The following is a 27,968-nucleotide window of genomic DNA, read 5'->3' as shown; positions in this document are numbered from 1 at the left end:
AGATGTTGATGATGTATAGGTCAGAATGTGTGCTCTGAAATGTGTCTCACTGGTGGAAATGAGTTTACTTGGAGCTTTTCAGACTCTACTTGCCAGTTTCCTCTAATAATAGTGACATGATATTTACAATCAGGGGGCAGCCTATGGCCAGGGAACAGAGGGAAGAAAATCACTGACTTCTGGGAACATAACCTTTGCTAACCTGTAAGCTCCTTGAGAATAGTATTAAGTCTGTGAGATACTCATTCTTTATCCTGGAAGTATGCCTAGCAGAGAAAGTACTTGATAACTGTCCTTCTGAGTACGGTGCTCTAAGCACATGTCTCACTTGGACCAATAATGCCCTTTCATATACTAAATGCAGTGGAGCAAAAGAGTACTAGTCTGGGGTGGCTCTCTGGAAGGTCTGCCTCTACACAGGGCGATAATCAGCCTTGGAGATCTCTGTCTTAACAAGATAGGGACTAGTCATTTAGGAAGACAGAGTAGGCACCATTTTGAGGATAATTACAAGGACTTACCTTTTGGAGGTAATTACCTTTGTTGAGTGCCTATAAGCACTGTTCTCATTTGATTTATAACTGTGGAATAGACATTATTTTCGTCATTTATATATGAAGAGACCAAGTGAAGCTCAGAGAAGTGAAATTGCTCACAGTTACAGCTAATGAGCGGTGATTTTGGAATTTAAACTCAGGTATATCAAACTGCAAAGCCCACCCGCTGCCCAAGCAGCACCTGGCACATAGTAGGCGCTCAGTAAATATTCGTGGAATGAGTGAATGAGTTTTCCCCTTCCCATTTCTTCTCCATCAGCTTATCTTGTCCTCTCTCCCGCTCCTCCTCTGACTTGGCCTGACGTTTCAAAGTGACGTTGACTTACATTTAAAGGTTCTGGAAGAGGCTGCTGTTAAAATGCAGTGAGCGCACCTTACCTGGGAGGAAGAGTTTGGCCCTCTTCTGACACAGCCCAGGTCACTTCTCTGTCATCCAGGCCAATGCGAAGGCCTGGAGTTGATCCAGGTAAATTTGGATTGAGAAGAGGGAGAGTGGGGAGGTGAAGGCTGCAAAGGAGTGAGGCAAGAGGAAAGGCCGGAACAAAGAGTCTGGAGACAATTGCCAATTTTTCAAAAGGGTCAGGTCCTTTGGGATGGGATGCCCAATAAATATTAGCCGAATTAACAGAAATCCAGCCCCAGGGCTCCCCTGCCTTGTTGGGGACTCTAGGGCAGGCCATCCCACACTGAGAGGCATACCCGCGCAGGGCCACTTTGGGGGCGGCGGTGGCCCCCTGGCCTCGGAGCGGCCCCGTTGGTCCCCGCAGGCGGGCAGGAGCTCGGAGGCCATTGGCTGGCGCGCGGGCGGCGGAGGGGCGGGGAGCGCCGCCGAAGGGGACTGTTTGCTCCTACGGGCTGTAGATGGAGCTGTCCGGCCCCGGCGAGGGGGAAGGCGCTAGGAAAACGTTCTTCTTCTCCCTGGCCGGCCCGAGCGGGGAACAGCGCTCCCAGGATGCAGTTTGTGTCAACACGGCCGCAGCCTCAGCAGCTGGGCATCCAGGGCCTGGGGCTGGACGGCGGGAGCTGGAGCTGGGCGCAGGCTCTGCCCCCGGAGGAGGTCTGCCACCAGGAGCCGGCGCTGCGCGGGGAAATGGCCGAGGGAATGCCGCCCATGCAGGTGGGTGCACCCCCGCCGGCGCCATGGCCGCCCGCCTGCCGTGGGGGCGGGGCGGGGCGCCGGGCAGTGGGCGCCGGGCGGCCGGGGGCCCGGGCCGCGCGGGGCGGGGACGGAGGCCGGGTGGGCCGGGGCGCCGGGGGCTCGCGCGGCAGGCCCGGCCCGGCGCCCTCGCAGGCCCCGCCCGCGCCCCGGAGCGGAGGGCGCCCGAGGCCGCGTGCCGGCAGGGCCCAGAGCCGGCGCCCGGGGAGGCCCCGCGGGGCGGGGGGCCCGGAACGCGCGGTCCCCGGGCCCTGGCGGGGCCGTGACCGCGTCACCCACCCCGGCCCGGGCTCGCCGAGGGGCTTGCCGGCCGCACTCGCGCCGGGCCGGCGACGTGGGCGCGCAGGGTACCTCGTCAGGTCACACTGCGGCCACTCTGACGAAAAGATGTTTTAAGCGGTGTATGGCCATCTTTCACCGAGCATAACGAGCGATTCACCCTTCCCCGGCACCGGCTGGGACGGAGGGAAGGGGCCGCTGAGAGGTGATTCTGCCCTCCTTCCAGCGGTGGGCAAACTTGGTTGCACATTAGAAGCACCTGAGCAGCTTGAGACTCCTGACGCCCAAGCCTCGTCCAGACCGGTTAAATCAGCGCCTCTGGGGTTGAGAATAGGCACCAGTCATTTCGTGAAGGTCCATAAGGATCTCAGTTCCGGAGTCAGAGCTCCAGAGCGGTGTGTAAAACACACCTGATGCTGAGAGAGGCCTGGATAGCTTTGCCGGGAGGAGAGTGTGGGAGCTGACCCTGGGCTGGACCCCGCGGAGCCTCCTCTGTCCCTGGCCTGGTTCTCAGCCAGCCGGGTTCTGACAAGTCGGCCAGGAGTTGCTGTGTCCTGTTTGATCATTTTTCAGCTTTAGGTCTGCAACCCTGTGTAGGGGAGCAGAATTTGCCGCCCCAAAATATGCCTCTTTGGCATAAGGATTATTTTAAGATGGTTATTTTAGAGAAGCTGCAGGCACAGGAGAAGCTCTGAAAACCAAGTAGGAGTTCCCTCTGTAAAAGAGAAATCTCCATCGCTCTACCAGGAAGAAGAGCATGACTTAATGTCTCTAAGAACTCTTACCAATGGAGAAGGCAGGGACTTACACCTGCATAAACCCGTACACCCTTGTGTCCTCTTCTTCTCCTGGTCACCTCCTGTGACTGACTCCTCCACCCCCCAACATCATCTTCTGTCTTTAGCTGAAGATGGTATTTAAGGTAGTGGCCTGGGCCATTCTGGCGAGTAACTCAGTTTTCTGGGTCTCTCCCAGGTATACAGGAGGTATACGTGTTTTTGTTTGTTTGTTTGTTTTATTTTATTTATTTATTTTGGCTGCATTGGGTCTTCGCTGCTGCATGCAGGCTTTCTCTAGTTGTGGCGAGTGGGGCTACTCTTCGTTGAAGTGTGCAGGCTTCTCATTGCGGTGACTTCTCTTGTTGCGGAGCACGGGCTGTAGGTGCGCGGGCTTCAGTAGTTGTGGCTCACGGGCTCTAGAGCGCAGGCTCAGTAGTTGTGGCGCACGGACTCAGTAGTTGTGGCTCGCAGGCTCTAGAGCGCAGGCTCCGTAGTTGTGGCACACGGGCTTAGTTGCTCCGCAGCATGTGGGATCTTCCCAGACCAGGGCTCGAACCCATTTCGCCTGCTTTGGCAGGCAGATTCTTATCCACTGCGCCACCGGAGAAGCCCCGGTATACATGTTTTTAAACTTCGTCTTTCTCATGTTAGTCTGTCTTATGTCAATTCGCCTGTTAGACCAGCCGAAGAACCTAGAAGGGCAGAAGGAAGATTTTTGTTCCCCAACACCTGCAAAAAGTAAACCGGGCCCGGTGACTCTCTGACCTTCCACCATCAGCCCTTGCCCCCTTCTGTAGGCCAGGCTGGAATGATGCCTGAATGAGCCCCAGGACACGGCTCTGCTGGAAATATTACTGCCTCTTGTGGAGCAGGGTCTGGGGCCCAGGCCCTGCTGCCCTTTCTCCCGTGTCAGGAGTGATTCCCTGGAAGCCGAGTGATGCTCCTCCGTGGCTGTCACAGCTGCTCTGAGTTAGAGAGGGCAGTGAGCATGCCTGTCCCTGCCTGCCCAGCTCACCTCTAAGTAACAGGTCTCCACTTCGCCCAGCCTGAGGGCCTCTTCAGCAGCAACGGAGAGAACAGAACATGACACCTCCTCCTGTCCCATGTGGCAAGCAGAGGCCATTTCAGCCCTGCTGTCCAGTAGGCCCTGGGTGCTGGTATGGTATGGGGCCGGTTCCCAGGTCACCAGTGCACAGTGACCACCCCGCTCTTGGTCGTAGGGCTCGGCTCCTAACTTGCACCCAGGGGACCTCGCCCTCCAGGGTAAGGACCCAGAGCTGGGGGAGTACCAGAGGGCCGGGACCATCAGGTACCCCTCCCCCGTGGGAAGCAGGGGGGGATTGGAGGTCTTCTCTTCCTCTTCGAGATGTCGCCTCCTCCTCTCCTCAGTGAATGACATTTTTTGGCAAACCCACTTTTATTTTGGAAAATATGAAGACGTACTTACGTAAGGAGACAGAGCTGCTCGTCTGCTCTCTTGCTCGGGCTCCCGGTGTCTCCCTTGGCCGCAGCCCTGCTGGGAAGGGTGGCGGCCCAGTTACCTGAACTGTGTTTTTTGTCACCTGCAGCGCCTAGAACTACTCCAGTTGACAGTGCAGCGAGGTGCTGTGGAATGACCGGCCACTTCTCTGTGGCTCTGTTTCATCATCTTTAAAGCAGAGATAGATAATCATTCTTGCCCTAACCTGCTTAGAGATCGCTGGGAAGATTAGGGGCAGATGACTGACATGAAAATTTTTACTTTGAAACAGCAAACAGTGGGCAGCTCTAGAGTTCATCATTAAGTCTAGCCCATGAAGAAAACAGATGGGCTCGCCAAGGAAAGTGGTTCGTGACATTTTAGGCTGGGGTCCACAGCCTTGACCTGTCAGGGGTCAAGGTGGGGTGGTAAACTAGTGGCCAGCTCGACTCCTGCAGGTGGGAAGTGGGAAGATTGGGTGGGTGGCTGCCTGAGCTCTTGCTGGCATGTTAGGAACACCGTAGCCTGAGAGGCAGGGGCTTGGCAGGAGAGCGAGACTCTGCGGCATTTGATGAGTTGTCCCCTGCTCTCAGGCCACCCTGCCTCCTCACACAGGGTCTCATCCCCGCTGTCACTTTCTCCCTCCTCGCACAGGCTCAGGAATGGGACATGGACGCCCGGCGACCAATGCCTTTTCAGTTCCCACCCTTCCCAGATAGGGCACCCGTCTTCCCCGACCGCATGATGAGAGAGCCCCAGCTGCCCACGGCAGAGATCTCTCTCTGGACCGTGGTGGCCGCCATCCAGGCCGTGGAGAGGAAGGTGGATGCTCAGGCCAGCCAGCTGCTAAACCTGGAGGGCCGGACGGGGACGGCCGAGAAGAAGCTGGCCGACTGCGAGAAGACGGCTGTGGAGTTCGGGAACCACATGGAGGGCAAGTGGGCCGTGCTGGGGACCCTGCTGCAGGAGTACGGGCTGCTGCAGAGGCGGCTGGAGAACATGGAGAACCTGCTGAGGAACAGGAACTTCTGGGTCCTGCGGCTGCCCCCGGGCAGCAAGGGCGAGGTCCCCAAGGTAAGTGGCGGTCCCCAGGGGCAGGGATGGCGGCGAGGACCAGCCCACGTGGACAACGCTCTTCTTGTCAGGCCTTCTCACAGGCGTCTCTGGCTCCCTGTTGCCTGACTTCAGTGTCTTCTTCCCAAAGCCTGCCTCCACTCTAACCACTTCGTCTGGAATGTTCCACCAGAGCGAGGCTGGCCTCCAGCCGTTCCCCACGGAGCCCGCAGGCCCTGCCTGTGAGCCTTTGCCCTCACGGTTCCCAGTCCCTCCCCAGGTGTCTGGGCGTCCGCAGATTCCGACAGCGCCTCATGCTTGGGTTTTCCCCTTGGCGCCTGCAAATGACCCTTTGTCATTGGTTATCTTTGTGTCTGCTCCTCTGAATGGTTAGGGACTGACCCAGACCACGCCAACCAGAGTCACTTGAGTCCTGACCACCGCCCTCTGGCGGGCCCTCCTCACAGCTCAGAATTCACGCTCCATTTCCTGTTCCCTTTTCTCTCCTGCCGTCCCCGGCTCATCAACCCTGTGGGCTCAGTCAGCACGCCCCTGAGAAGATGGGGTCACCCTCCGGAGACTCCACGTGCAGCTGCATGTACTCTGCCTTCCTGTTACTGTGGGCTCGCCACCCCACCCCTTCACTTGCTCCGGGAAGTCACGCAGCATCTCCCCTTTGTCCCCTGCGTCGTCACCGCCTCCCTCTCCACTAGCTCATCCCCACCAGCTCGTAGACATTCTGCAGCGTCGCCCGTCTCTGTAATAAAGAAACCTCCCTCCAGTCGTGCCTCATTTCTCTGCTCCTCTTTAGAGTGGTCTTTCCCTGCTGTCTCCGATTCCTTCTTCATTTTCCCTCTCTCCCTTTTTTAACCTTTTTATTATAGAAAATTCAAACCTAGACAAAAGTAGATCGAATTGTGTGATGAACCCTCATGAATCCATCGTCCAGCTTCTGCAGTTATCAGCTCTTGGACAATCTTGTTTCCTCTGACTCCCTACCCACATCCCCCTCCCATTTTATTTTGAAGCACATCTCAGACAGCAGTCGTTTTAATTGTAAATATTTCAGTAGGTAGCTCTAAAAGGTAAGGACTCTTTTTTTAAAGTAATAATCTCAAGATTATCACTACCATAACAAAGATCTCAACCTACTCAAATATCCAGTCAGTGTTCAGACTTTCAGTTCTTCCAAAAATATTATATATTTTTTCTGTTAGTTTGCCTGAATCAGAACTTGAATAAGCCCACACTCTGTGATTCCTGTGTCTCTTAAGTCTTTTCAATCTGTAAGTTCCTCCTTCATCTCTCTCATTTTTCCTCGTAGTTTATCTGTGGAAGAAACTAGGCCATCTGTCCTGTGGAATTTCTCACTCTCTGGATTCTGCTGCTGCATCCTCTGTGGTCTCATTTAACATGTTCCTCTCTTCTCAGTGTTCCAGTAAATTGGTGACTGGATTATTCTCCCTGGAACCCACGTGGTTGAGGCTTTTGCTGCCACTTCTCCATCCTAGTGGTCTTGCCAGGGCTCTAATGACATCCATGGTATTAAAGCCAAGGGTTGTTAAAGCCATGGTATTAAAGCCTCAGTCTTCACCTCCCTGCCCTGTCAGCAGCATTTCATGCAGGAGACCCCTCCCTCCTTGAAACACCTGTTCGCCTGCCTTCCAGGATCCCCGCAGCCCCTTGGTTCTTTTCCTGCGTCACTACCTGCTCCTTCTCAGTCTTCTTCGCTGCTTCCCCCTCCTTTTCCTGACTTCTAGTGTTTGGAGTGGTCCAGGGCTCCGTCCTGACCTTCTGCTGGCTCCCTACACTCCCTCCCTCATGATTTCCTCCAGGCTCAGCGTTTTAGATGCTGTCAGCTCTCAAAGGCAGTCTTCCCCTCCCGCTCTGTCTCTGTATCCTGCCCAGACTTCCTCCTTGAATGCAGAGTCACGTTCCTGCCTGTTAATTCAGCATCTCCATCAGGATGTCAGTAAATATCTTAGATTTAACTCGACCAAACTGAACCCCCGATTTCTGCCTGAACCCTGTTCTACTCAAAGTCGCCCTCCTCTCCGTCGGAGACAAGAGCATCCTTCCAGCTGCTCAAGCCACAGGCCTTAGGCCCATCCTTCTCTCCTTTCTTTCTCACACCCAACTTCCGCCATATTAGTAAATACCATCTGATTTTTCTTCAAAATATACGCACAGCCCGGCCACTCCTCCCCGCCTCCACGGCTCCCGCCTTCGTCTGTTGAAGCCATCATCACCTCCCGTCTGATTATTGCCATGGCCTCCTCCCTGGTCCTCTTGTCTCCATCCTGGGCCCCCCCACCCCATACAGTCTATTCTCAGCAGAGCAGCCAGAGTGATCCTTTAGAAATATCAGTCAGTCATGACTTCCCTGTCAGTCCAGTCCAGTGGTTAGGACTCCGCAGTTCCACTTCAGGGGCCGTGGGTTTAATCCCTGGTCGGGGAACTAAAATCCCACATGCTGCACGGCGAGGCTAAAAAATAAATATTCATAGCTTTCTTCCCTGCCCCCGTACCCCCAATAAGGAGGAAGAAAAAATACAAATCAGTCATATTACACCTCTGCTGAAAACCCCCCAGATGGCTCCCCATCTTATTCAGCATAAAAGCCCCCATTTCGTCAATGGCCCCCTCCCTCTGGCCCACCCATCCGACCTCATTTCCCCCTCACCCCCTCTTGGCCACTCCTTGCTCCCCACGGTCCCATGGCAAGGACTTTCCTCCACTGAAGGGCCCCCGCCCCGTCGCCCCCATCAGGGGTTCTGCTCAGCTGTCACTGGATCGCTGTCCCTTCCTGGCCACCCAATCCCAGCACACTCTTTCCTCGGTCCCTGCTCTCATTTCCTCCAAAGCACTTATGACATCAGGCTTCTTAAATACTTTTTTTTTTTGTCTCTTGGTTGGTCTTCCTCTGCTTGGTTCACTGCAGTGTCTCCGTGCCTACAACAGTACCTGGCTTATAGCAAAAAGTGTTTGCCGAATGACTCTCCAGCTGGAGGGCTCACGCTTCCACGTAAGGGACTGGGTCTTCTTAGTCTTTGTGTCTGGTAACCGACCCAGTGGCTTTGCCGGAGGAGGTGCTGGACAGGGATCCATTGAGGCCACGCAGAGCCGAGTTCTCACAGTGGCTTTGGTTCCTCCCTAAGCCACCCCCAGCACTGCAGCCCCCAGGGGCTCGTTTTTGTAGAGTTTGGCTTATATAACACATTGCCGTGCGGCATAGGTGGCATCTCCTCCCACGCTGCCCTTTGCCCTTGTCTGCGCTCTGCATTTTAACTCGGTACTGCGTCCCGGCCCTGCTGTGCGTCCTGTGTGTTGGGCCAGGCGTTGGGGGTCTTGAGTTGACACGTGCCCTCACGGAACAATGGAATGGTTGTGGGGTCCAGAATTAGAAGGCTTGGGTTTGAATCTTGGCTTTGCCACGTGCCGGTTTTCCTACCGCAAGTCAGCCATGTTTTGTATTGTTTCTGAGCCTCCTCAATTCCTCTTTGGAAAGAAGTGAAGTATAAATAAGTAATTTAGTAAGTAAATTCCCAGGTGGTCTCTCTGAGCTTCAGTGTTCTCATCTGTAACATGAAGATGATAATATGCCTACTTCGTGGAGTTGTGAGGATTAACTGATTTCGTTGATGGGACAACACTGTGTAGCTCATTGTAGTAGTTATCTATTGCCATGTAACAAATTACCCCAACCCTTAGCAGCCTAAAAAAATTATTATTTATCATTTTACAGTTTTCGTGGGTTAAGAATTCAGGAGCCACTTAGCTGAGTGGTTCTGGCTCAGAGTCTCATGAAGTTATAGTCAAGCTGATGACTGGGGCTACAGTCATCTGAAGGCTTGACTGAGGCTGGAGGATTGGCTTCCAGTATGCTCACTCGCCTGTGTTGGCAGGAAGCCTTAGCTAGTTCCTCACCGCTTGGACCTGCCCCACGAGGCTGCTTGAGCATTCTCACAACATGGCAGCTGGCTTCCCCTAGAGTGAGTGATCCAGAAAGAGAGACCAGGATGGAAGCTGCAATGTCTTTTATGACCCAGTCTTAGAAATTGTACACCGTCACTTCTTTATTTATTTGTTAGGAGCAAGTCACTCAATCCTGCACTCAAGAGGAGGAAAATTAGGCTTTATTTTTTGAAGGGATTGTCAGAATTTGCAGACATACTTTAAAACCTCCATAACCATAAAGCACCATGAGAATGTTAATTAATGTTGCTGGCAATAGTTTTAATTCATTGTAGACTCTTGGCCTTGCTAGATGCATTCTCTTTGTCAGATTCAAATTTAAGGCTGCTGTCTCTCAGCTTCTCTGTGCCTCGTGGGTTCTATTAATTGGTGAATTGTTCATGGATAATTCATGGATATTCTGTCCTGTCTGGCTAGGCTGTAGGTTCCCTGCAATCTTGGCCCATGTCTCAGAGTTCTGCTGTATCCTAGCAGAGTGAGGTTTTTGCAGAGTGATGTCTATTTCCAGTTGTGGGACTATGATTGTGGAGTTTTGACTGGTGAAGGGGGGGCAGAGGAGTTGGTGTGTTGGAAAAGATAACAAACTTGGTTTTGGATACATTTAGTTTGAGGTACTTAAAAGATGAATAGGGACTTCCCTGGCGGTCCAGTGGTTAAGACTTCACCTTCCAATGCAGGGGGTGCGGGTTCGATCCCTGGTCGGGGAGCTAAGATCCCACATGCCTTGCGACCAAGAAAACAAAACATAAAACAGAAGCAATATTGTAACAAATTTAATAAAGACTTAAAAAAAATGGTCCATATCAAAAAAAAATCTTAAAAAGAGAAAAAAGATGAATAAATGAAGCCACTCAGAAGGCTATTGAAATGTGAACTTTGAAGGGAGGAAGGAAAGCTGAAGAGTGTCGTCTGCAAAGAGGTAACCACTGAACCTGTGAAAAGAATGAAACGGCCAAGGGGAAAGTGAGGAAACAGGGCAGGGTGAGGGCAGAACCATGGTCCCGGGGGGAGAAAGAGGGAGCAGTACAGAAGACGTGAACCAGGTGGGCAGAAGGCAGCGTGGTCATGGAAACCAAGCAGGAGGAAATTCCAGGAAGGTGGTCTGACCTTTCAGAGAGGTCTGAAGGGGTGAAACCTAACAGCAGGAGGCTGATGACCTCCCAGGATGTGGTTTCAGAGAGTGGGGGATGCTCATAGAGAGATTTCGGGGGTTAAGGATGCCTGGATTGGGAAGAAAGCACAGAACGTGTGTCTCGGGATGTGTCAAGTGAAGGGGAAGAGTAGACTCATTTGTGGTGGCAGAGTTGAGTGGGGCTCCTCTCGGGTTGGGGGTCCTGAAGGGGGAACCGAGGGAGACGGAGGGACGGAAAATGCCAAAGGGAAAAGGTGGTTTGGGTTGAGTTTCACAGGCAGGAGGAGGAGAAATGAAGGGCACATGTGGGGGTTGTGGGGGGCTGGCTAGGCAAGAAGAAGGGCAGAGATGGGAGTTTGCCAACAGCCACCTGCCATCAAGGGGAGACCAGAGGAGATGGCGGAAGGCCCGGGGAGCATTGGGGAGAGGGAAGAGTGCAAAAGAAGCCTCCCGGGGAACACAGGGAGATGTCAGCAAGATCACCAAGAGGCTTCCGAAGCAGCCTGGAGCCAAGAGGCCTGAGTATGTGGCGGTTGTCACCTGCAGAATTTTGTGACTTTTATCTAGAGCAGAGAATTAAAATGAAGAAAGTGGTCTGTATCTGTTTTCCCAGGTTGGGGATTTGCCGAAATCTGGTGGAAGGTCCAGGGAATTAGGAGTTCTAGTTCCGTTTCTAAAGATGGGAGTGAGCTATCAGTCAGTGGGTATGCACATGGCACCTGTCCAGTCACCCTTAGGGTGATGAGCAGTTGATGCCAGGGCTGGCATTTATCATTTGTGTACGGGCACTGCCCACTTACCAAGCAGTGCACCAGCAGGCCTGACACCAAGAGTGCTGCTTTTTTTATTCACACAAAGGTGCCATGTGTCAGGTACAAAGACTGATGGACTAGGGTTAGGGCCTTGGGGAGAACTGAGGGCTTGGATTTCAGAGTGAGAGGGAAAGGCTGCTCCAGCACGGATGGGAGTGGTAGGAGGTAAGGCTATGTGGTCAGAGAAGTGAAGCTCAGATACTGAAGTCTTGGAAGTGAAACCATCTTGAACAATTCTGTCCGAGATGAGGCCATGATGGTGAGTGACTGAAATGAGTACAGACAAGAGTCCTTGTCGAACTGAAATAACAGCTTTCTGGAGCAGATTAGATGACCTTGAACACCACGTGACTGACATTGGATGCTGGATGACTCAGGCCACAGTGGGACCTTCCTAGTGTTGGCAACAGCTATTCAACACATTCAACAAATATTTATTGACTCCAAACTACATGCTTCTAGACGCTTGGGATATAGCGGTGCACGAAACAGATCAAGATTCTGGAGCCTTAGCACGGGCAAGTTTTAGTGACAAAAATGCGACTGTGTACCTAGGGGTGACCTGACTGAAGTACAGGTTCTATAACAGGGTTTTATTGTACTTGGCTCGCTGATACGCACTCCAGGAACCTACTGCATCTCTGTCACCCTGAATGCCAAAAGCTTTACCTTCAGGTACCCAGTTTACCTAAAAGTGAAGTTACAAAGGATGTGCTTAAATGCTTAATTTTTAAAAGGTAGTGGTGACCATCATTGTTACTGGAGGCACAGGAGGATCAGGAACGGAGTGGACTGACTCCGCTGAAACGGGCCGGGCAGGATGGGGAGGACAGGGGCCATGGATGGAGTGGGCCTGGTGCCTCTGATGAGGAGTTGGTGGGGGGGGGGAGGAGCCAGCAGGAGGTTCCAGACTAAAACTCTTGTTGGCCCAGGTTCCGGTGACTTTTGTAGACATTGCCGTTTACTTCTCTGAGGACGAGTGGAAGAACCTGGATGAATGGCAGAAGGAGCTTTACAACAACCTGGTTAAGGAGAACTACAAGACCCTGATGTCCCTGGGTAAGGGCGCCTTCCCTCCCCTGTGGCGAGCACCTTGGGAGTGGGGAGTGAGATGCTTCCCGACCCACGGACCCACGGTGCACCACCCCCGGGCAAGGTGTTTCATGTTTATACCTCACGGAAACTCAAGAAACGATTTGCTTGCCTGCTAGGAAGTTAGAATGATTTATAACAGAATGGAAAGTAAAAACAGGGCCTATCACTGCAGGCCTGAACACTGTGCTGCTACCATTCTGGAATTACAGCCAAATAGCATCACTACGCGCTACCTCCCAGCAGCCTTGGATAAGCCACAGTCGCTCTGCTGCTGGCTTTCAGAGACCAGCTGTTTCCACACCAGAAACTGGAGAATCTATTGACTTGTTTTGATAGTTCCTCGTGAGAGATTACCACCTAGAGGACTGCTGGGGTGGGGTGGGGGAGGGGAGAGCTCCGCATCGCCCTTGATCGGGGCCCATTGATCAGCTTCACTCAGCCCTTCCTTCCCTTCCACCTCGTTCCAGACTCGGAAGGTCCAGTGTCCAAGCCAGATGCTCCACCCCAGGCCGAGCCCCGGGAAGAGCCTTGCGTGTGGGAGCAGCGTGACCCAGAAGAGAGAGAGATCCTGATGGATCCAGACACAGGTGATGGCAGTCGAAGACAGCCCTAGGTCCAGGGCAGGGTGGGAGAGAAGCACCGCCATCCCTGCATGAATTCCAGGCGGGCTTCTCCTGAGTTGTTTGCGGGGCCAGTTCTGCTGCCCTTGAAATTTGGCAGTCACCTACAGGAAGAGTTTCAGGGCCAGAAAGCGCACCACAGATGTTTGTCTTTTGGGTCAGAACCGTGTAGCTCGAGATGCCCAAGTAAGCTGGAGAGAAGAGGAAGGGGGGGTGGGCCTTGCAGCCTCCCAGGCCTGATGGGGGCCCTAGACCTGAGTGCAGCTCCAGCCTAGGGAGGTGGGCAGAGGGGGCTCTGCGTGGCGCGTGGTACACATGGGGTGCATGGCCGACTGCTTCGTGCCTGGCTGTCTTCTTCAGTATCCTCACCCTGTTCTCACAGACGCCCCATCACAGGCAGACTTACCCTCCAAGGCTTTCTCCTCATTCAGGGAAGATCTTACGTTCTGAGGATCCAGTTCCCCGAGAACATCACACCTGGCGATGGGAGGTGCGAGGCTTCTCGGGACCTCAGCTCTCCTGAGCACTGTTGGGCCAGGTGAAATCTGGTCCTTGAACTGTATTCTCTGCCTTATCCCAGGAACCTTCACCCGTTGGGGCCCTCTGCCCTTCCTCCCTTTTCAGTGGAGGGTGTATTCACCGAAACTTCCCTAGAAGGTAGCTCAGAGGCAGCCCCCTCCCCCCATTCTGCTCTCTTTACTGAGATATAATTCACATGCTTTAAATTCACTTTTGAAGTGTATCATTCAGTTCACCAAGTTGTGCAGCCATCATCACTATCTAATTCCAGAACATTTTCATCATAGGGAACCCCACGCCCATGAGCAGTCACTGCTGTTCTCTGTACCCCCCAGCCCCAGGTTGCTATGGATTTGCCTATTCTGGACATTTCGTCTAAATGGCTCCTTCCCTGTCTTAGGAACCACAAATGTTTGAGGGCAGCAGCTGTGGTAACCTTTCACAGTAGAGCAATGTAACCTCAACCGTTTCACTGAGTTATCCATCCCTGTGCCAGATAGAACAGGGACCACTGTGGCCTTTTTATGGAGGGACCGAGCAGACTGAGAGCCAGAGAGGGCAAGTGACTCATCCTCTGGGCTGGGGGCAGAGGTGAAACCAGGATCCGTGTCTTCCACTTCCTCATGTAGTCTCTTTCCTGCTGTCTCCTGCTGGGGCTAGTGTTATACATCACACCGTAGACCCTCATAAGAGGAACATGCCCCTGGGGTCACGTCATGGGGTCTGCATGGAAGATATGTTATTGTCTTTTATCCATCCAGGAATGGGGCTGGGTTGCTTCCCTTTGCCCAGTCTAACTTCGTGTGTGTGTGTGTGTGTGTGTGTGTGTGTGTGTGTGTGTGTCTGGCCCACTCTTCCTGACTGGGGTGCAGAACAAGGACGAATGTGTCCCACACGGAGGGAGACCTGTGGCCTGTCCTGATTAGCACCCACCCAGGGTGGGCTGTTCCTGGAACCCTCTCCCAGCCTTATCACACCTCATTTTGTGGCTTGGCCTACCCCCTTGTCCTGAATGCCGATCGCCTCTCTGCTCCCAGGACCTCCTGCTCCTCGGGGTTCCCCATAGTTGCCCATAGAAACCCAGGACCCCTGTGCTCTTCCCTGGCCAGAGCTGTCAGCCGTGCTCCTGACCCCGAGAACGTCCAGCTGACGATCATTCACGCAAACGGCACCAAACGATGTGATTCTCTGTCCCCAGGAGCAGAGCCCCTGGTGTCTGCACAGGACACGCCCTCTCAGGTGAAGCGGGAGGAGGCCCTGTGTGCCCGGGGTCAGCGGGGCCTGGAGGAAAGAGCCATCCCCACGGAGTCCATTACTGGTGAGTGAGCTGACTGGCCGCCCAAGCCGGGTGGCAGAGGAAAGGTCCAGCGTGGTCTGCAGGCGCCCAGCGTTGTCTGACGTGTGTGCCAGGCCAGAGGCCTGAGCTGAAAACGGAAGACTGTGGGTCCAGGATGGATGGAGAGACAGGGTTTCCCACGAGGCACAGACCCGGCACACGACGTGCACGAGTTGCCAGCACGTCTGGGCTTAGCCGTTCTGTTTTCTCTTCTTTGTAATATCAGTTTTTAACTATTCCTTTCTTCCCTTGGAAAGCAGTATCTGCAGAAGTACTGAGTGTGAGGCATTTCACAGGTCCCGTGGGTGGGGGAATCTATGGGTCCGTAAGACCGGCTCCCGACTGGGAAGAGCTTTCGTTGTTTTAACCAAGCACTTACGGCTGCTGCCTCTGTGTCAGGCCCCGCACGGCCGCCGTCCTGTCAGGTGGTCTGGATAGCTCCTCTTCGATGGCATTCCGGGTGGACTTTGTACGTGAGATCCCTGTTAGAGAAGATATGTATTTATTAGTCAGAGTTCTCCAAACAGTCAACAGGGTGAGTGTGTGCGTGCGTGTGTGTGTGCGCATGTGTGTAGAGGGATATTGATTGAGTGAGTGAATTTAAGGAGCTGGCTTCTGCCAACTGGAGCGCTGGGGCGGTCTGCCGGCAGGATTCCCTTTTCCTCGGGATGTCAGTCTTTTTCCATTAAGGCCGTCAGGGGGTGGGATGGGGCCCACCCACTTTATGGAAGGCAGTCCACCTTACTCAAAGTCTAGTTAAACTCCTCAAAACAAAAAAACAACACAGAAACATCGAGAATAATGTTTGGCCCGGTCTCTGGGTACTGTAGTCTAGGCAAGTGGACACGTAAAATTAACCGTCACAAGATATAGTAACACACTGTAGCTCTTTACTTATCCACAAGTTAGAGCTCCACAAACCTCATCCCCCTTCGTCAAAGCCTCACACTCATAGGTAAGTGATAGCAGCCTCCAGGCAGAGGAAAGCCGCTTCCCGATTCATCCAGCCCGAGAGCATCATGGTGCTTCAAAGGGATCTTTAAGAGATAAGAAGGCAATAAAGGGTAAATGAGGTTTAATAGACTCTGCAGAGGAAAGAACGTGTAGGATACATCTTAGAAAAATCCCGTTAAGATGGTTAAGATAAAAGGCTTCCTGGAAGGTGTCATTTTCCTGGACGGTCCCTGCAGGAGGAAGACCTCCTTCCATGGTGGTGCTCAGGCCTCAGGCGTGAACCTCGGTTGAAGGAGTTAAGTTCCTGAAGGACAGGAACGCTCTCTCGATGACATCACTGTTATGTCACCCCCCTGTAGTATCCACTTATTTGTGGCAAAAGCTCCAGCAACTGAGGCCAAGCTGACCTAAAGCTTTAATTAACTAGAATAATTACTGTTGATGTTTAGGGAAGAGAACTAATTGCATGACAGGAGAGACTTAAAGCACCACCTTGCGGGCGTGTCCCCTGACACCTTTGCTGCTCTGTTCCCGCAAGCAGACTCACCAGCTTCTGCCCATGACCTCCTGTCCCGGATCAAACAGGAAGACCCCCCGTGCGTGTGGGATCAGCACGAGTTGGCGGAGAGGGACATCCCAACGGACCCCAACTCAGGTGAGCGAGCCGTCGGAGCACGCGGGGGATGACTTTTGTCACTGCCAGAAAATCAATCCGACTGAGTCACTTTGGTCAAAGGCCAGTGAAGGACTCGGAGTAAACTACAGTGTGTTCCTCAGGTGGCGACTTTGTACACATTTTGGCATATAACTATTAGAAAAGTGGGGGGGATTTCTCTAAAGGAATCATTACACTGATAATTTGTACTGTCAGTGAACGGATACTAAAATGACTTCACTGATTTCTGAAATATAATTAAAAAGCCTTTTAAAAGTTGTATGTATTTCTGTGACAGAAAGAAAGAAAGTAATTTACATTTCCTGGAATTTTCCTTGAGTGAATAGTAGTTAGAGGTCTCCCGGGAAACTTCTGGGGAGAGTCCAGGCATAAAGGGAAGCATAAAAGAACACTAGGGAAGCTCTGCCCGCCCAGGCCCCACGTGCGTGTGCGTGCGGGCGTGCGTGTGCATTTGTGTGCGTGTGCGCTGTGTGTGCGCGTGTGCCTGTGTGTTCACATATGCTTGCAGAGCTGGAGGAGGCCAGTGTCATCTTGTTTGCTGGTTGTGACCCCGAAGTCTCATGCAACCCCGCACACCAGGAAAAGAAGCAGCTGTAAAATCTAGGGTTCCGCGTCGTTTGTCAACTCTACAGCTTCACAAGGGGGGGAAGTTGAAGGGGTCCAGGGCGGAAGAGAAAGCAGCGCCCTCCCGACAGGGAGGCGGCAGTGTCCACTGCAGTTCCGATTAATGACCTTTGTCCACCGCTTCTGCCGTTGCCGATCTGGAAGGCCGGCCTCTCCTCCCTTGGTCCTGTGGGCCGTCAGAGGCCAGGCTCCCCTCCGGCCTGGCCCCGCAGATGGCCCTGGGGCTCCGAGGACAGAGCCAGAAGACCTGGGTTCCCATCCTGGCTCTGCCGCCAAGCAGCCTCCTCCCTGGCAGCTGCACCAGTGAGGTCCCATTTGGGGAGGCTGTTGACGGGGGGACAGGGATACCCAAACTGCCACACGCCCTCTGAGCAGAGCAGCGGCCTCTGCACGTGGCAGTGTTCGAACTTTTGGTGGGATGCTCGGTGGAAGGGAACAGGCTCTAAGACTGCCTTCTTTCCCCGAACAGAGTCTCTGATCTCCGCACACGACATCTTGTCATGGATAAAGCAGGAGGAGCAGCCGTACCCGTGGGGCCCTCGCGACTCCATGGAAGGAGAGCTCGGATTAGATTCTGGCCCCGGTGAGTGGTGCACCCAGCGGGGCCCCTGGGCATTTTGTCCAGAGGGATGGTTGCTCACCCAGCCTAGCCCCTTACGGGGTGATGTTCTGTCATGGCAGCCTTTCGAAGGCCTGTATCAAAGCACTGTCCCCTTTCCTTCTGGAGGATGGCCGGTATGTTAGTTTCCTAGGGCTGTCTTAACAAAAATACCCAACTGGGTGGCTTAAAACAGCAGAAATTCATTCTCTCTTAGTTCTGGAGGCCTGAAGTCTGAAATCAAAGGGTCGGCACGGCCATGCTCCCTCTGAAAGCTGTAGGGGAGCCCTGCCTTGCCTCTGCCTAGCTTCTGTGTTTGTTGGCGATCTTTGGTGTTCCTTGGTCTGTGGATGTGTCACCCCAATCTTCTATCTTCACACGGTCTGTGTCTTATAAGGTCACGAGTCACATTGGATCAGGGGCCTGCCCTCCTCCAGTATGACCTCATCTTAACTACACCTGGAAAGATCCTATTTCCAAATAAGGTCACATTCTGAAGTACTTGGGGGTCCAGATTTTGATGTATCTTTTGGGGGGATACAATTCAAGCCGTAACAACAGGGAAAAGCGAGCAGGCTGGGAGCGAGCTGAGGCAGTGGTGTCTGAGCAGCGGGTGATGGCAGCAGGTGGCCCACACACTAGGAAACACTCACCAGAGCGCCCAAGGCAGCTGACATCCCAGAGTAACTGGGAAGATCCTGAAGCTCAAATAGGAAGGGGGGACTTTTTTCTGCCGACAAGTATGAGGCCAAATATCTCCCCTGACTTGGGTCTCTTGGGTCTTTTTGGAAACTCCCCTACTGGCTGAGGACCTTTGGCATGTGTTGGTGGATTAGGTAACACGTAGCGTCAGGCTCACATTCCTTGCCAGGGCCAGTACCACTGAAACAGCTGGCTTAATGTCCTCTGGGTGATTGGGGTGGTGAAGGGAGAGTTAATCATATGTCCCTTGCTCACGTTCCTGACACCCTCTAAGAGCTCTAAATCCATGTCAGAGCTGAGGACATGGGTTATTTCTGAATCTGAAGGGACATTTAAAACCCAGGTGAGTGGATCTCACTCTCTGTGAGACAAACTTAGTTCAGTCTGGAAGAGCAGAGTGGGGCCGGAGGAATGGGCAGGGGATGGCGGAGGAACGGTGCCCATCCTTGTCTAAAACAGAATTTCAGTTGTCCTCTTTCTAACCTGCTGGTGGGGTGGGATGTGACGGGACATCCAGGGGACTGCCTGTGAGGGCAGGAAGAAGTGATAGCGGTTGATGCTACCCCATCCTCTGCAGCGCTCAGGCCACCATTTCTAGCCCTGGCCCTGAAGGCAGGGGTACCAGATCATCAAACATTGTGCCAGGAAACTCTGCCCAAATCTTTGTCCCTCAGCGCTACCTTCCGATTTCTCCAACTTGGCTAAGAGCGTGTGGGCTTCAAGGAGCCTTTTCCTGGGACCTCTGTGGTTGTGAAAACAATGTGAGAGACTCGTGCAGAAATCGCCAGGCTTTGCAAATTACCAAAACGCTTTCCTTCTCCAGTTCGAATATGCTGAGCGACTCATAGAACAGTTTGCCTCGTGTTGTTTTGTCTCTGGGAGGCCTTAGAAACTTTGCATTTGGGAAGAAATGCCCAGAATTGGGAGAGAGGGGTATCTGGAAATGCTTCTCCTGCCCGCCCAGTCACTAGAGCCTCTTATCAGAGCCTCTTGTCTTTCTCCCAAAATGAACCTGCCTTCCGCTCATTAATGTTGGAATGTGAAATTAGTATCTCACTGTGATTTCTCTGAGGTTTAAAACCCACCTAGTGCTGTGGTTGCCAAGGACAACCAGGTGGACTTTTGGTAAGACATGGCATCATGTGGCAGTCTTCTGGAGGGGGCTTGGAAGGGGAGAGGGGGCAGGGCTAGAGAGTAAAACGCAGAAATATATACATGTTCATGCCAACCCCCTTCCCTGGCTCTGCCATAAACAGGAGAGAAAGACCTGGTATCCTGCTTAACTCAGAGTCAGACGTCAGCCTAACTGGACATTACATTTTAGTAAAAAGGATTCCTGGCTTTATATATTAATGAGTGGGTATTACTCTCTGCTCTCTGACAGTTAGTGTAAGGCAGGAAAAAAGTCTGGTTCACTCAGAGGTAATGTGCATGGGGCTCCACTGAAGCAGGAAGTATGAATAGGAGTTTGGAGTTCAGTGGCTCCTGGGTGCTTCTGGAGAGAGTGGGGAGCCTCAGGCCAGACCACCCTACCCAGACGCCAGCACTCAAAACACACTCGCAAATCACAGGATACGATTTGAAAGCACCCTCCTGAAATTCCCACTTACTGCCTTGGGTTAAAACAGTGATTCCAGCCTTTTTTAGTCTCTGTTACTTAACAAATATTTACCTCGTGCCTGCTCTATGCTATGCAGTACTGCAGGCACTTGGAATAAGTGGTGAAGAAGGACCAGGGGCCTTTCCTTTTGTGGGACGGTGATGGGCAATAAGCAAGCAAACAAGATAAAGTCAGGGCGGTAAATGCTCTGAGGGTAACGACTCAGGGAAAACAGGAGGATGGGAGTCGGGGCAGGAAAGGAAGAAGCACTTGAGTGTGTCCAGATCATGAGAAGGAGCTAACCATGGGGCTGCTGGGGAAGGGAAGACCACAAGAGGGAAGGCCATAAGGAAGGCCATTTGGGGAATGAGGTTGGAGCAATAGACAAGGAGGAGTCTGACCACGTATGACCTATGGGCCAGGTTAGCGTCTGGATTCTATTCTAATATGAAAGGAGACTAACAGAGGGTTTTAAACACAGTGGTGACATGATCTGGTTTACATTTTTAAAACGTAAGTTTGGGAATTGACTGGAGTCAGGTGGGGAGAAAGAGCCAGAAGCAGGGAAACCATGTAGGAGCTAATGTAGTGGGTAGAGACCAGGTCAAGAGGTGATGGTTGGAAATATAACTGATGGATTGTCTGTGGCGGATGAGGAGACAAGAGTGACTCCTAGGTTTTGATCCGGAAACACTGGGCGAATGGTGGTGCTGTTTGCTGAAATGGTGAGTCCTGGAAAAGCAGCAGATTAGCTGTGTAAATTAGGTGTCCTCTTCTGGACCCGTTCAACTTGAGATGACATCCAGGTAGCAATGTCAAGTAGACGGATGAACATAGGAGTCTGAAGTTGGAGAGCCTGGGGCTAGATTGATTGGGGAGTTACAGGTTGCAAGGACTTCTGACACCAACTACCTGGAATTAGGCCAGACTTCACAGGTGAAGCACCTCGTTCTCCACATGACTGCTCTCACCTTACACAGCAGCTGCAAGTTCGAGGGTCCCCAGCCCACCCACACTTCTGACCAGCTGGCTGCAAATTCAGGGGTTTCCATTAATGCCTCAGGTGCAGTAATTCCCTAGAACAACTCACAGAACTCAGGAAAGTGCTATACTTGCAATTAGTTTTATTAGAGCTAGAGGATTCAAATCAGAACCAGCTGAAAGGGGAGGTCCGCAGGACCAGGTCTGGGAGGGTCCTAAGCATGAAGCTTCTGTTGTCTACTCCCTGTGGAGTTGGGAGTGTCACACTCCCCTCACAGTGATGAGTGACAATATTGCCTACCAGAGAACCGCACCGGAGCCTCTGTATCCAGAGTTTTTACTGGGGTTTCTTTACATACGAACAATTGATTGAATATTCAAACTGCTTTAAAGAATAAAGACATTTATTCTCTTATGTAACTAAGAGGTAGTCCAGTTTTAGCCTTGTTTGGTTCAAGGATGCAGCTATATTATCAAGGACCCAGGTTCTTTCCAACTGCTTGTTCGGTCATCCTTGGTGTGGATGGAGCAAGCTGGCCACAGCTGTTCCAAGCGTCACCTCCAGACCCAGAGGGAAAGGAAAGCCCGTCTTTTTTCCTGCACTGTCTGCAAGGAGTGAGGACGCTTTCCTGGCAGCCTCCCAGCAAACACATCTCATCGGCCAGAACAAGGTCCCGTGCTTGTATCTGAATCAATTACTGGCCAGTGAGTTCTGGAGTTAAAGTCCTCATGTTAGAGGCGGGAGGAGAAGGTGTGACGTAATCCCCATGGAGAGTGGAAAAGTGGGGCATGCTGAGTCGTGGGGTAGGATGCCAGGGCTTGAGGTGTGTGATCTTCTCCAGCAGTCTTCAGCTACTTGAGTGCTGTCACTGCATTGGGGTCCCCCAGGCAAGCCCAACAGAGGAGAGAGGGGCAGAGGGACCACAGGAGCTAAGCTGGGTCAGGAAGGGAGAACAAAGGCGGGGGGCGGGGGGAGCAGGAAGGCCGTTGACAGAAGTGGTCTGGTGCTCACTCCGAGTTTGAAGAATGATCAGAGTAGGATTAGGATTGTTTGGGGTTGGGTTTCCTGGGAAACAGTCCCTGAGATGGAGGTTTACGTGCACGTGGTTTCCTTGGGGGTCCTCTTGGGAATAACACCCACGAAGGGGTGAGAGTAGCCAATCGGGTAGAGGGAGAAGCAAGGCCCACAGTGCAGCTGTGACAGAGGCCACAGCCAAACCTGCAGGATTGACGGCATGACATCCTGGATTGAGTCTAGGAGAGTTACGGTGGCCCCTGCCCCTGGCCAGTGTCCTGTGGAAATGGTTCTCTGCCTGCTCAGTGTTGGTTGGGATAGAGGGGGGCAGGCTGGGCCCAGTCTGTTTAGGAGTGTCACGTAAGGAACACATGTCACGGGGAGGGGGCTCCTGCAGGAAGAAAGCACTGTGAACTGGGGATCGGGGAGGTGATGGAGGGTGAAGGAAAGAGAAGACTCCTAAATACAGTCAGCAAACCCAGTCGTGCCTTGGAAGTCGGAGTCCTGGGCCTAAGCTCGCTGCTCTGATGCTCAGAGCCTGGGCTTTGTGCCCCACTGACCCCAAGGTAGTGCGGAACCATGAACCCTGGAGACTCAGGGATGCAGGAAAGGGCATCATCGCAGGAGCGAGACAGGCGCTTCCTGGGGAGGCGGGCTGGGCAGCCACTGCCACACGAGGATGCGGAGAGCACCAGTCCCATGTGGTCCGCGGCCAGGTGGGGTCAGGCGCCAGGGTGGGACTCATATCAACCCAGCTGACCCCGCCGCTGTACAAGGCCGAAGGCTGCCTGCTTAGTGGAGACAGAACTGCACATCGCAGGGTGGTTATGCGCCCGGCTCCCTGCCTTCCCCTCCTGTAGGCCTTCCCCTCCTGTAGGCCTTCACCTGGGATAGGTTCTGGCAAAGTCTCTCCCTCCAGTCGAGAGATTCTCCGTAGGTAAATTAGCACTGAACATCAGAATACAATTAAGTCTTATTATTTCCAGGCGATTCTGCCTTCCAAGGGGACTTCCGCAGACCGCCGCTCCTCCGCCCACCAGCTCCCAGCATGTGGGGGTGTTTCCTATCCTAGCTGCGTGCCACCTGCCTGACCCGCTTCAGGTGCTCTCCAGCTGGGGGCTCTGTGCGGCTCCGAGGGTTGGGGAACCCTCGAGCACAGGGGACGTGATCATTTGCCTTGATCAATCCCCGCATCCTTTAGAGAAGCTGAGGCCCGGCCAGCCTGTGACTCGCAGGAAGCCGCAGAGGAACTAGTTAAGGCCCGGGGCCCCCTTGCAGGGACGGCGTCAGTCCTGGACCGAGCAGTGTCAGCATGTCGCTTCTTCGTGTCTCCCCCCCAGGTGACAGCCTGCTGATGGTGAAGAACCCGCCCCCGGCCCCGCCGCAGCCCCCGCCCGCCCCGCAGAGCCTGCCCCCGCTGCCGGCGCCCCCCGAGGACGCGGGCGGCCCCCCGAGCCGCGGCGGGGGCGCGCTGCTGGACGACGGCTTCCCCGCGCTGCCCGGGGAGCGGGGCGCGGGCGGGGCGCAGGCGGGCGGCCAGGCGGGCGGCGGCGGGGCGGCGGGGGGCGCGGGCGGGGGCCCAGGCGGGGGCGGCGGGGGCTGCGGCAGCTGCTGCGCGGGCGGCCTCCGCCGGAGCCTCCTGCTGCACGGCGCTCGCAGCAAGCCGTACGCGTGCCCGGAGTGCGGCAAGAGCTTCGGCGTGCGCAAGAGCCTCATCATCCACCACCGCAGCCACACCAAGGAGCGGCCGTACGAGTGCGCCGAGTGCGAGAAGAGCTTCAACTGCCACTCGGGCCTCATCCGCCACCAGATGACGCACCGCGGCGAGCGGCCCTACAAGTGCTCCGAGTGCGAGAAGACCTACAGCCGCAAGGAGCACCTGCAGAACCACCAGCGGCTGCACACGGGCGAGCGGCCCTTCCAGTGCGCGCTGTGCGGCAAGAGCTTCATCCGCAAGCAGAACCTGCTCAAGCACCAGCGCATCCACACCGGCGAGCGGCCCTACACGTGCGGCGAGTGCGGCAAGAGCTTCCGCTACAAGGAGTCGCTCAAGGACCACCTGCGCGTGCACAGCGGCGGCGGACCGGGCCTCGGCGCCCAGCGGCCCCTCCAGGCGCCGCCAGAGCGAGACTAGGGCTGGGCCGGGGGAGGGGAGGGCCCGGCGGCAGGAGCAGGGGGCGGGGGCGAGCCTGTGGGCGTCCTGAGGCCCCACGACCCGATCCTGCCCTTGGTTCTCGGGGCGCCTTCCCTCCCTCTACCCGCCACCTGCTGGAAATCGGGAACAGGAATTGCACTCCAGACGGGGTCCCCTGAGTGTGGGGCAGGGGTCCCCTAGACCTGTCCGGCCTGAATGGACAGCCCAGCCCTTCTCATAGGGTGGACCAAGGGGGCCGGCGCAGGGAAGGTGCCGGAAGGACAGCGGGGAGGTCCCTCTTCCGGCACCTCCCCCTCAGACACCTAGCGTGCCCATTGGGCCTCTAGGGTCACAGATTGTGATCAGGGGAAGCCTCCAGGGAGTCTCGGAACCCTTCTGAGATAAAGAAATAGGTCCTAAAGTTAAGAGACCCTAAAAAAGGAAGCGAAGGTGTCCCAGTGAGAGGAGGGACGTGCTAAGGGATGGATCTCCGGGATGACAACACTGCCTCGCGTTTGAATAGCGCTTTATACTTTTTTAAACACGTTTTCTATCCGTTATCTATTTTCACCCTTAGCCTATCCCTCTGAGGTATGTGGGGTAGGATTTTCCTGACTTGATAGCTGAGGAAAGTGAGACACAGGTGAGATGGTTTGCCCGAGATCACACAGAAGAGAGTGGCAGGGCTGGGACCAGAGCCCTGCCCCCAGCGCAGTGTCCCCACCACACACACTGCCTACCTCTGGCATGTGAGAGACCTCCCCGGCCTGGTCTCTCTCCTCTCTCTTTCCCCTGACCCACCAAAAATAATCAGAAGCAACAGGGGCCAACTCGTGGGGTTACTGGGAATGGGGAATAGATTGACTAGAAAATGCCCGGGGTTGTGCTTCCAGAAGGTTCTTCCTGTGTGGGCACCGCTGGGCGGGCGGGAGGGCCCCCGGCCCCCGGCCTGTCCCTCCCGCCTCCAATCCCTCTACCTGGTGCAGCAGCATCCTTCCACTGCACAGCAGTGACCCGGCCCTCCAGAGGCAGCTAGCACCCTGGCTCAGACCTCATCCTGATGATTTATTCGTTTCCCAGGGCACAGGGGTGAGGGAGAGGCTCTTGCTGCAAGAGCAGCCATCGAGGAAGTGAGTCTCTTCCCAGGAGGGCCAGGGCCAGTAGGTGCTAGCGTCCGAGAGCCTCAGTCTCTCTCCTGCCCTGAGCCTCCCAACTGGTGCTGTCTGTTAACCGACCATGCTCGTGGACATGGACACAGACCCTCCTCTGCTCCAGACCCTGCAGGCGCCTCGGGAGGCGCCCAGAGGACTCCCCGTGTCAGTACATCTGCTCTGTGGTCCTGATGGGCCACAGCCTCCAGTTCTGCATCTTGCATGGCCAGGCACTGGGGTGGGGTGGCACGCCCCAGGACCCTTGTTTGTGTCAAGAATGACTTCCACTCCTGCCATCGATCCCACTTCTCTCCCAGCTGGGGAGCACGTGTGTGAGCGCTCTGCTTCTGCCCTTCCCCTCATCTGTGCCGCTCTGCTTTCCTCAGACCCCTTTTTGCCGTGCAAAGGGAATTCTTGAAATTAAATAAAAGGTGTCCAGATTGCAGACTGCATGTTCACAAGGCCGGAGTGCTCTCCAGCGTGGCTTCGTACAGTAAACCCTCAATGAACTGGAATCCAGCTAACTGGGATTTTTTTTCCCCCTTTATTCTGCTTTTTGAAGGAGGCAAATCTTAAGAAAATGAGAAGCTAAATATAGACAAGCTCAATGGAGTTTTGTTGGAGCAGAAGGGGACCCTCTAGTCCATTGTACTGGTTGGGAGGCAGCAGTATTCTGCTTTTCAAAAGCACGTGGAGAAAATCAACACTTTCATAACCTAAATCATGGGAAGTAAGGCCAACAGGGTTTTTTGTTTGTTTGTTTGTTGCTTCTTTGGGCTGTTAAGAGTATGAAGGAGGGGGAGAAATCCCTACTGAGACATGGGTTTGAAACATTTGAGCCCACAGCTCGAGTCTGTCCCTTTATTTTAACTTCGAGGAGCTGATTCCCAAAGAGGTTTAGTGACGGATGAGTGAGAGAGCCAAGGCCAAGTTTCTGGTTTCTTGCGTCCTAGTCTGGTGGACCCCACGCACCAAGTGCCCCTCGGTTATGCCACAAGTCAACCCAGCCTCCAGCACCAGCCCCTGGGGGAGTCCTAGAGTGAGCTCTAACGCCCCCCCCCGAGCTGAGCAAAGGTGGTGACACTCAGTGTGGACCCTGCAGTCCGCTTACTGAAGCAGGACGGCGGTCCTACTTTGGGGGTGGATTTTTATTTTCCTTCCGATAATGTGTTAATTAAAAGTATTTTAATTAAAAGATTAATGCATGCAGTAAAAATCGGTTTAAAAAAATAAGAGTAAAACTCTTTCCTACCAGATTCCTGTTGAGAAGCATCCACTGCTAAGAGCTTCTATGTCCTTTAGACCTGGAGGAGTCGGGGCTTAAAGGATGCATTGAATGGAACAGGGGAAGGAGGGAGAGGCAAAGTGGGATGAGGATGGAACATGTCGGGGAGGCAGGAACTGGGGCAGTAAGGCAGGAGACTGGCCTGGCTAGAGCCGGGGTGTATAAAGTTGTAGGTGATGTACATGCAAGGTGAGTCGTGGCCGGGCCATGGAGGGCCTTCAGTGCCAAGACTCTTCCACAGACAGGCTGCCAGTTAGTCTGCGATCTGCTGTGCCACAGACACCCTCACCCCCACTTAGAACTCCTTAGAAACAGTGCATACCTTCCTCAGAGAGGAAGTCTTGAGACGGCAAGTTTAAGCTAGACGCCACTGAAAATGAAGAGCCACAGGTGGACAAAGTTATCTCACCATCAAGGATTTGGGCGCTATAACTGGCTCTCTGAGATCTGGTCCCGGAATATTGGGTGATGGCAGAGGGTAAAGGAAAAATGAGTAAACACACCAGGCGCAAGACGAACCAGCCTGTGTCTGTGTTTTACAGTGCTGGCCCATCGGTTTGTTACTGCTAGAAAAACATGTAACAGCATTTTATCATCCTGGGACCCTAATAGTTTGGGGGAGGCCATGGCCGTCATTCCATCCAACACTGACTCGCTAGGGAGCCATCATGGAGGGACACCTCTAAAATGGTTATTCTCGAGAAGAGGCGTCCTGGATATAAGAATCTCACATCCCCCTACCCCGTCCAGTGAGGTTCCCGTAGGTCTATAAATCTCCTAGTGAGATGCTGGCAGTGTGTGCTAAAGGCTGCGAACCTCTGCTCAAACCTCCTTAGACATATTTTAAACTCATATCATTCCTCAGCATTATAATCGCTATAGGCTTACTATCTCCTATTATAAAAGAAGACTCCCACTTAAGAGTACAGGGAGGGACTTCCCCTGGTGGCGCAGTGGTTAAGAATCCGTTTGCCAATGCAAGGGACACGGGTTCGAGCCCTGGTCTGGGAAGATCCCACATGCCGCGGAGCAACTAAGCCCGTGTGCCACAACTACTGAGCCTGCGTGCTCCAACTACTGAAGCCCGCACACCTAGAGCCCGTGCTCCGCAACAAGAGAAACCACTGCAGTGAGAAGCCCACGCACCGCAACGAAGAGTAGCCCCCGCTAGCCGCAACTAGAGAAAGCCCACGCGCAGCAACGAAGACTGAACACAGCCAAAATAAATAAATTTACTTTTTAAAAAGTGTTTGTTTGTTTGTTTTTTAAAGAGTCAGGAGAGAGCCTATATCCAGTCTTAGAAGTGTAAGCCAGCGTTGTTTACCCGGGTGTCCCCACACCTTCGTCCCAATGGGATCGATATCCTTTAATGGTAAAGGGGCTTGAGTCCCCAGCATATAGTGTCAAAACCAGCGGCCCTGCCCCCCATCTCAAGGATCTGGGCATGAGGAGAGGTTTATATTCCTTAGTTACTGC

At 53.8% G+C, this 27,968-nt stretch overlaps 1 protein-coding gene across 1 annotated transcript; it reads left to right on the top strand.

The window, feature by feature from the left end:
• The first annotated feature begins 1,400 nt into the window (after positions 1 to 1,400).
• Positions 1,401 to 25,652, top strand: ZNF282 (zinc finger protein 282). The gene is made up of 8 exons (XM_059933132.1): positions 1,401 to 1,674; positions 4,885 to 5,304; positions 12,135 to 12,261; positions 12,765 to 12,884; positions 14,635 to 14,754; positions 16,268 to 16,381; positions 17,496 to 17,609; positions 23,263 to 25,652. Exons 1-8 carry the CDS (start codon positions 1,510 to 1,512, stop codon positions 24,054 to 24,056), a joined length of 1,974 nt encoding a protein of 657 aa, XP_059789115.1. The 5' UTR covers positions 1,401 to 1,509; the 3' UTR covers positions 24,057 to 25,652.
• Positions 25,653 to 27,968: the final 2,316 nt, after the last annotated feature.

Source organism: Balaenoptera ricei, chromosome 9 (genome assembly GCF_028023285.1).
Source record: "Balaenoptera ricei isolate mBalRic1 chromosome 9, mBalRic1.hap2, whole genome shotgun sequence".
NCBI lineage: Eukaryota > Metazoa > Chordata > Mammalia > Artiodactyla > Balaenopteridae > Balaenoptera > Balaenoptera ricei.
Note: the sequence above shows the minus strand (reverse complement) of the source record. Positions and strands in the feature narration are given on the sequence as shown.

What these genes read in the sequence shown, in the direction of transcription:
- ZNF282 (XM_059933132.1), top strand. Translation starts at nt 1,510, where the DNA reads ATGCAGTTTGTGTCAACACGGCCGCAGCCTCAGCAGCTGGGCATCCAG. An exon ending in CCCCACGGAGTCCATTACTG is followed by an intron (nt 14,755 to 16,267) that starts GTGAGTGAGCTG and finishes TCCCGCAAGCAG; the next exon opens with ACTCACCAGCTTCTGCCCAT. An exon ending in CCCAACGGACCCCAACTCAG is followed by an intron (nt 16,382 to 17,495) that starts GTGAGCGAGCCG and finishes TTCCCCGAACAG; the next exon opens with AGTCTCTGATCTCCGCACAC.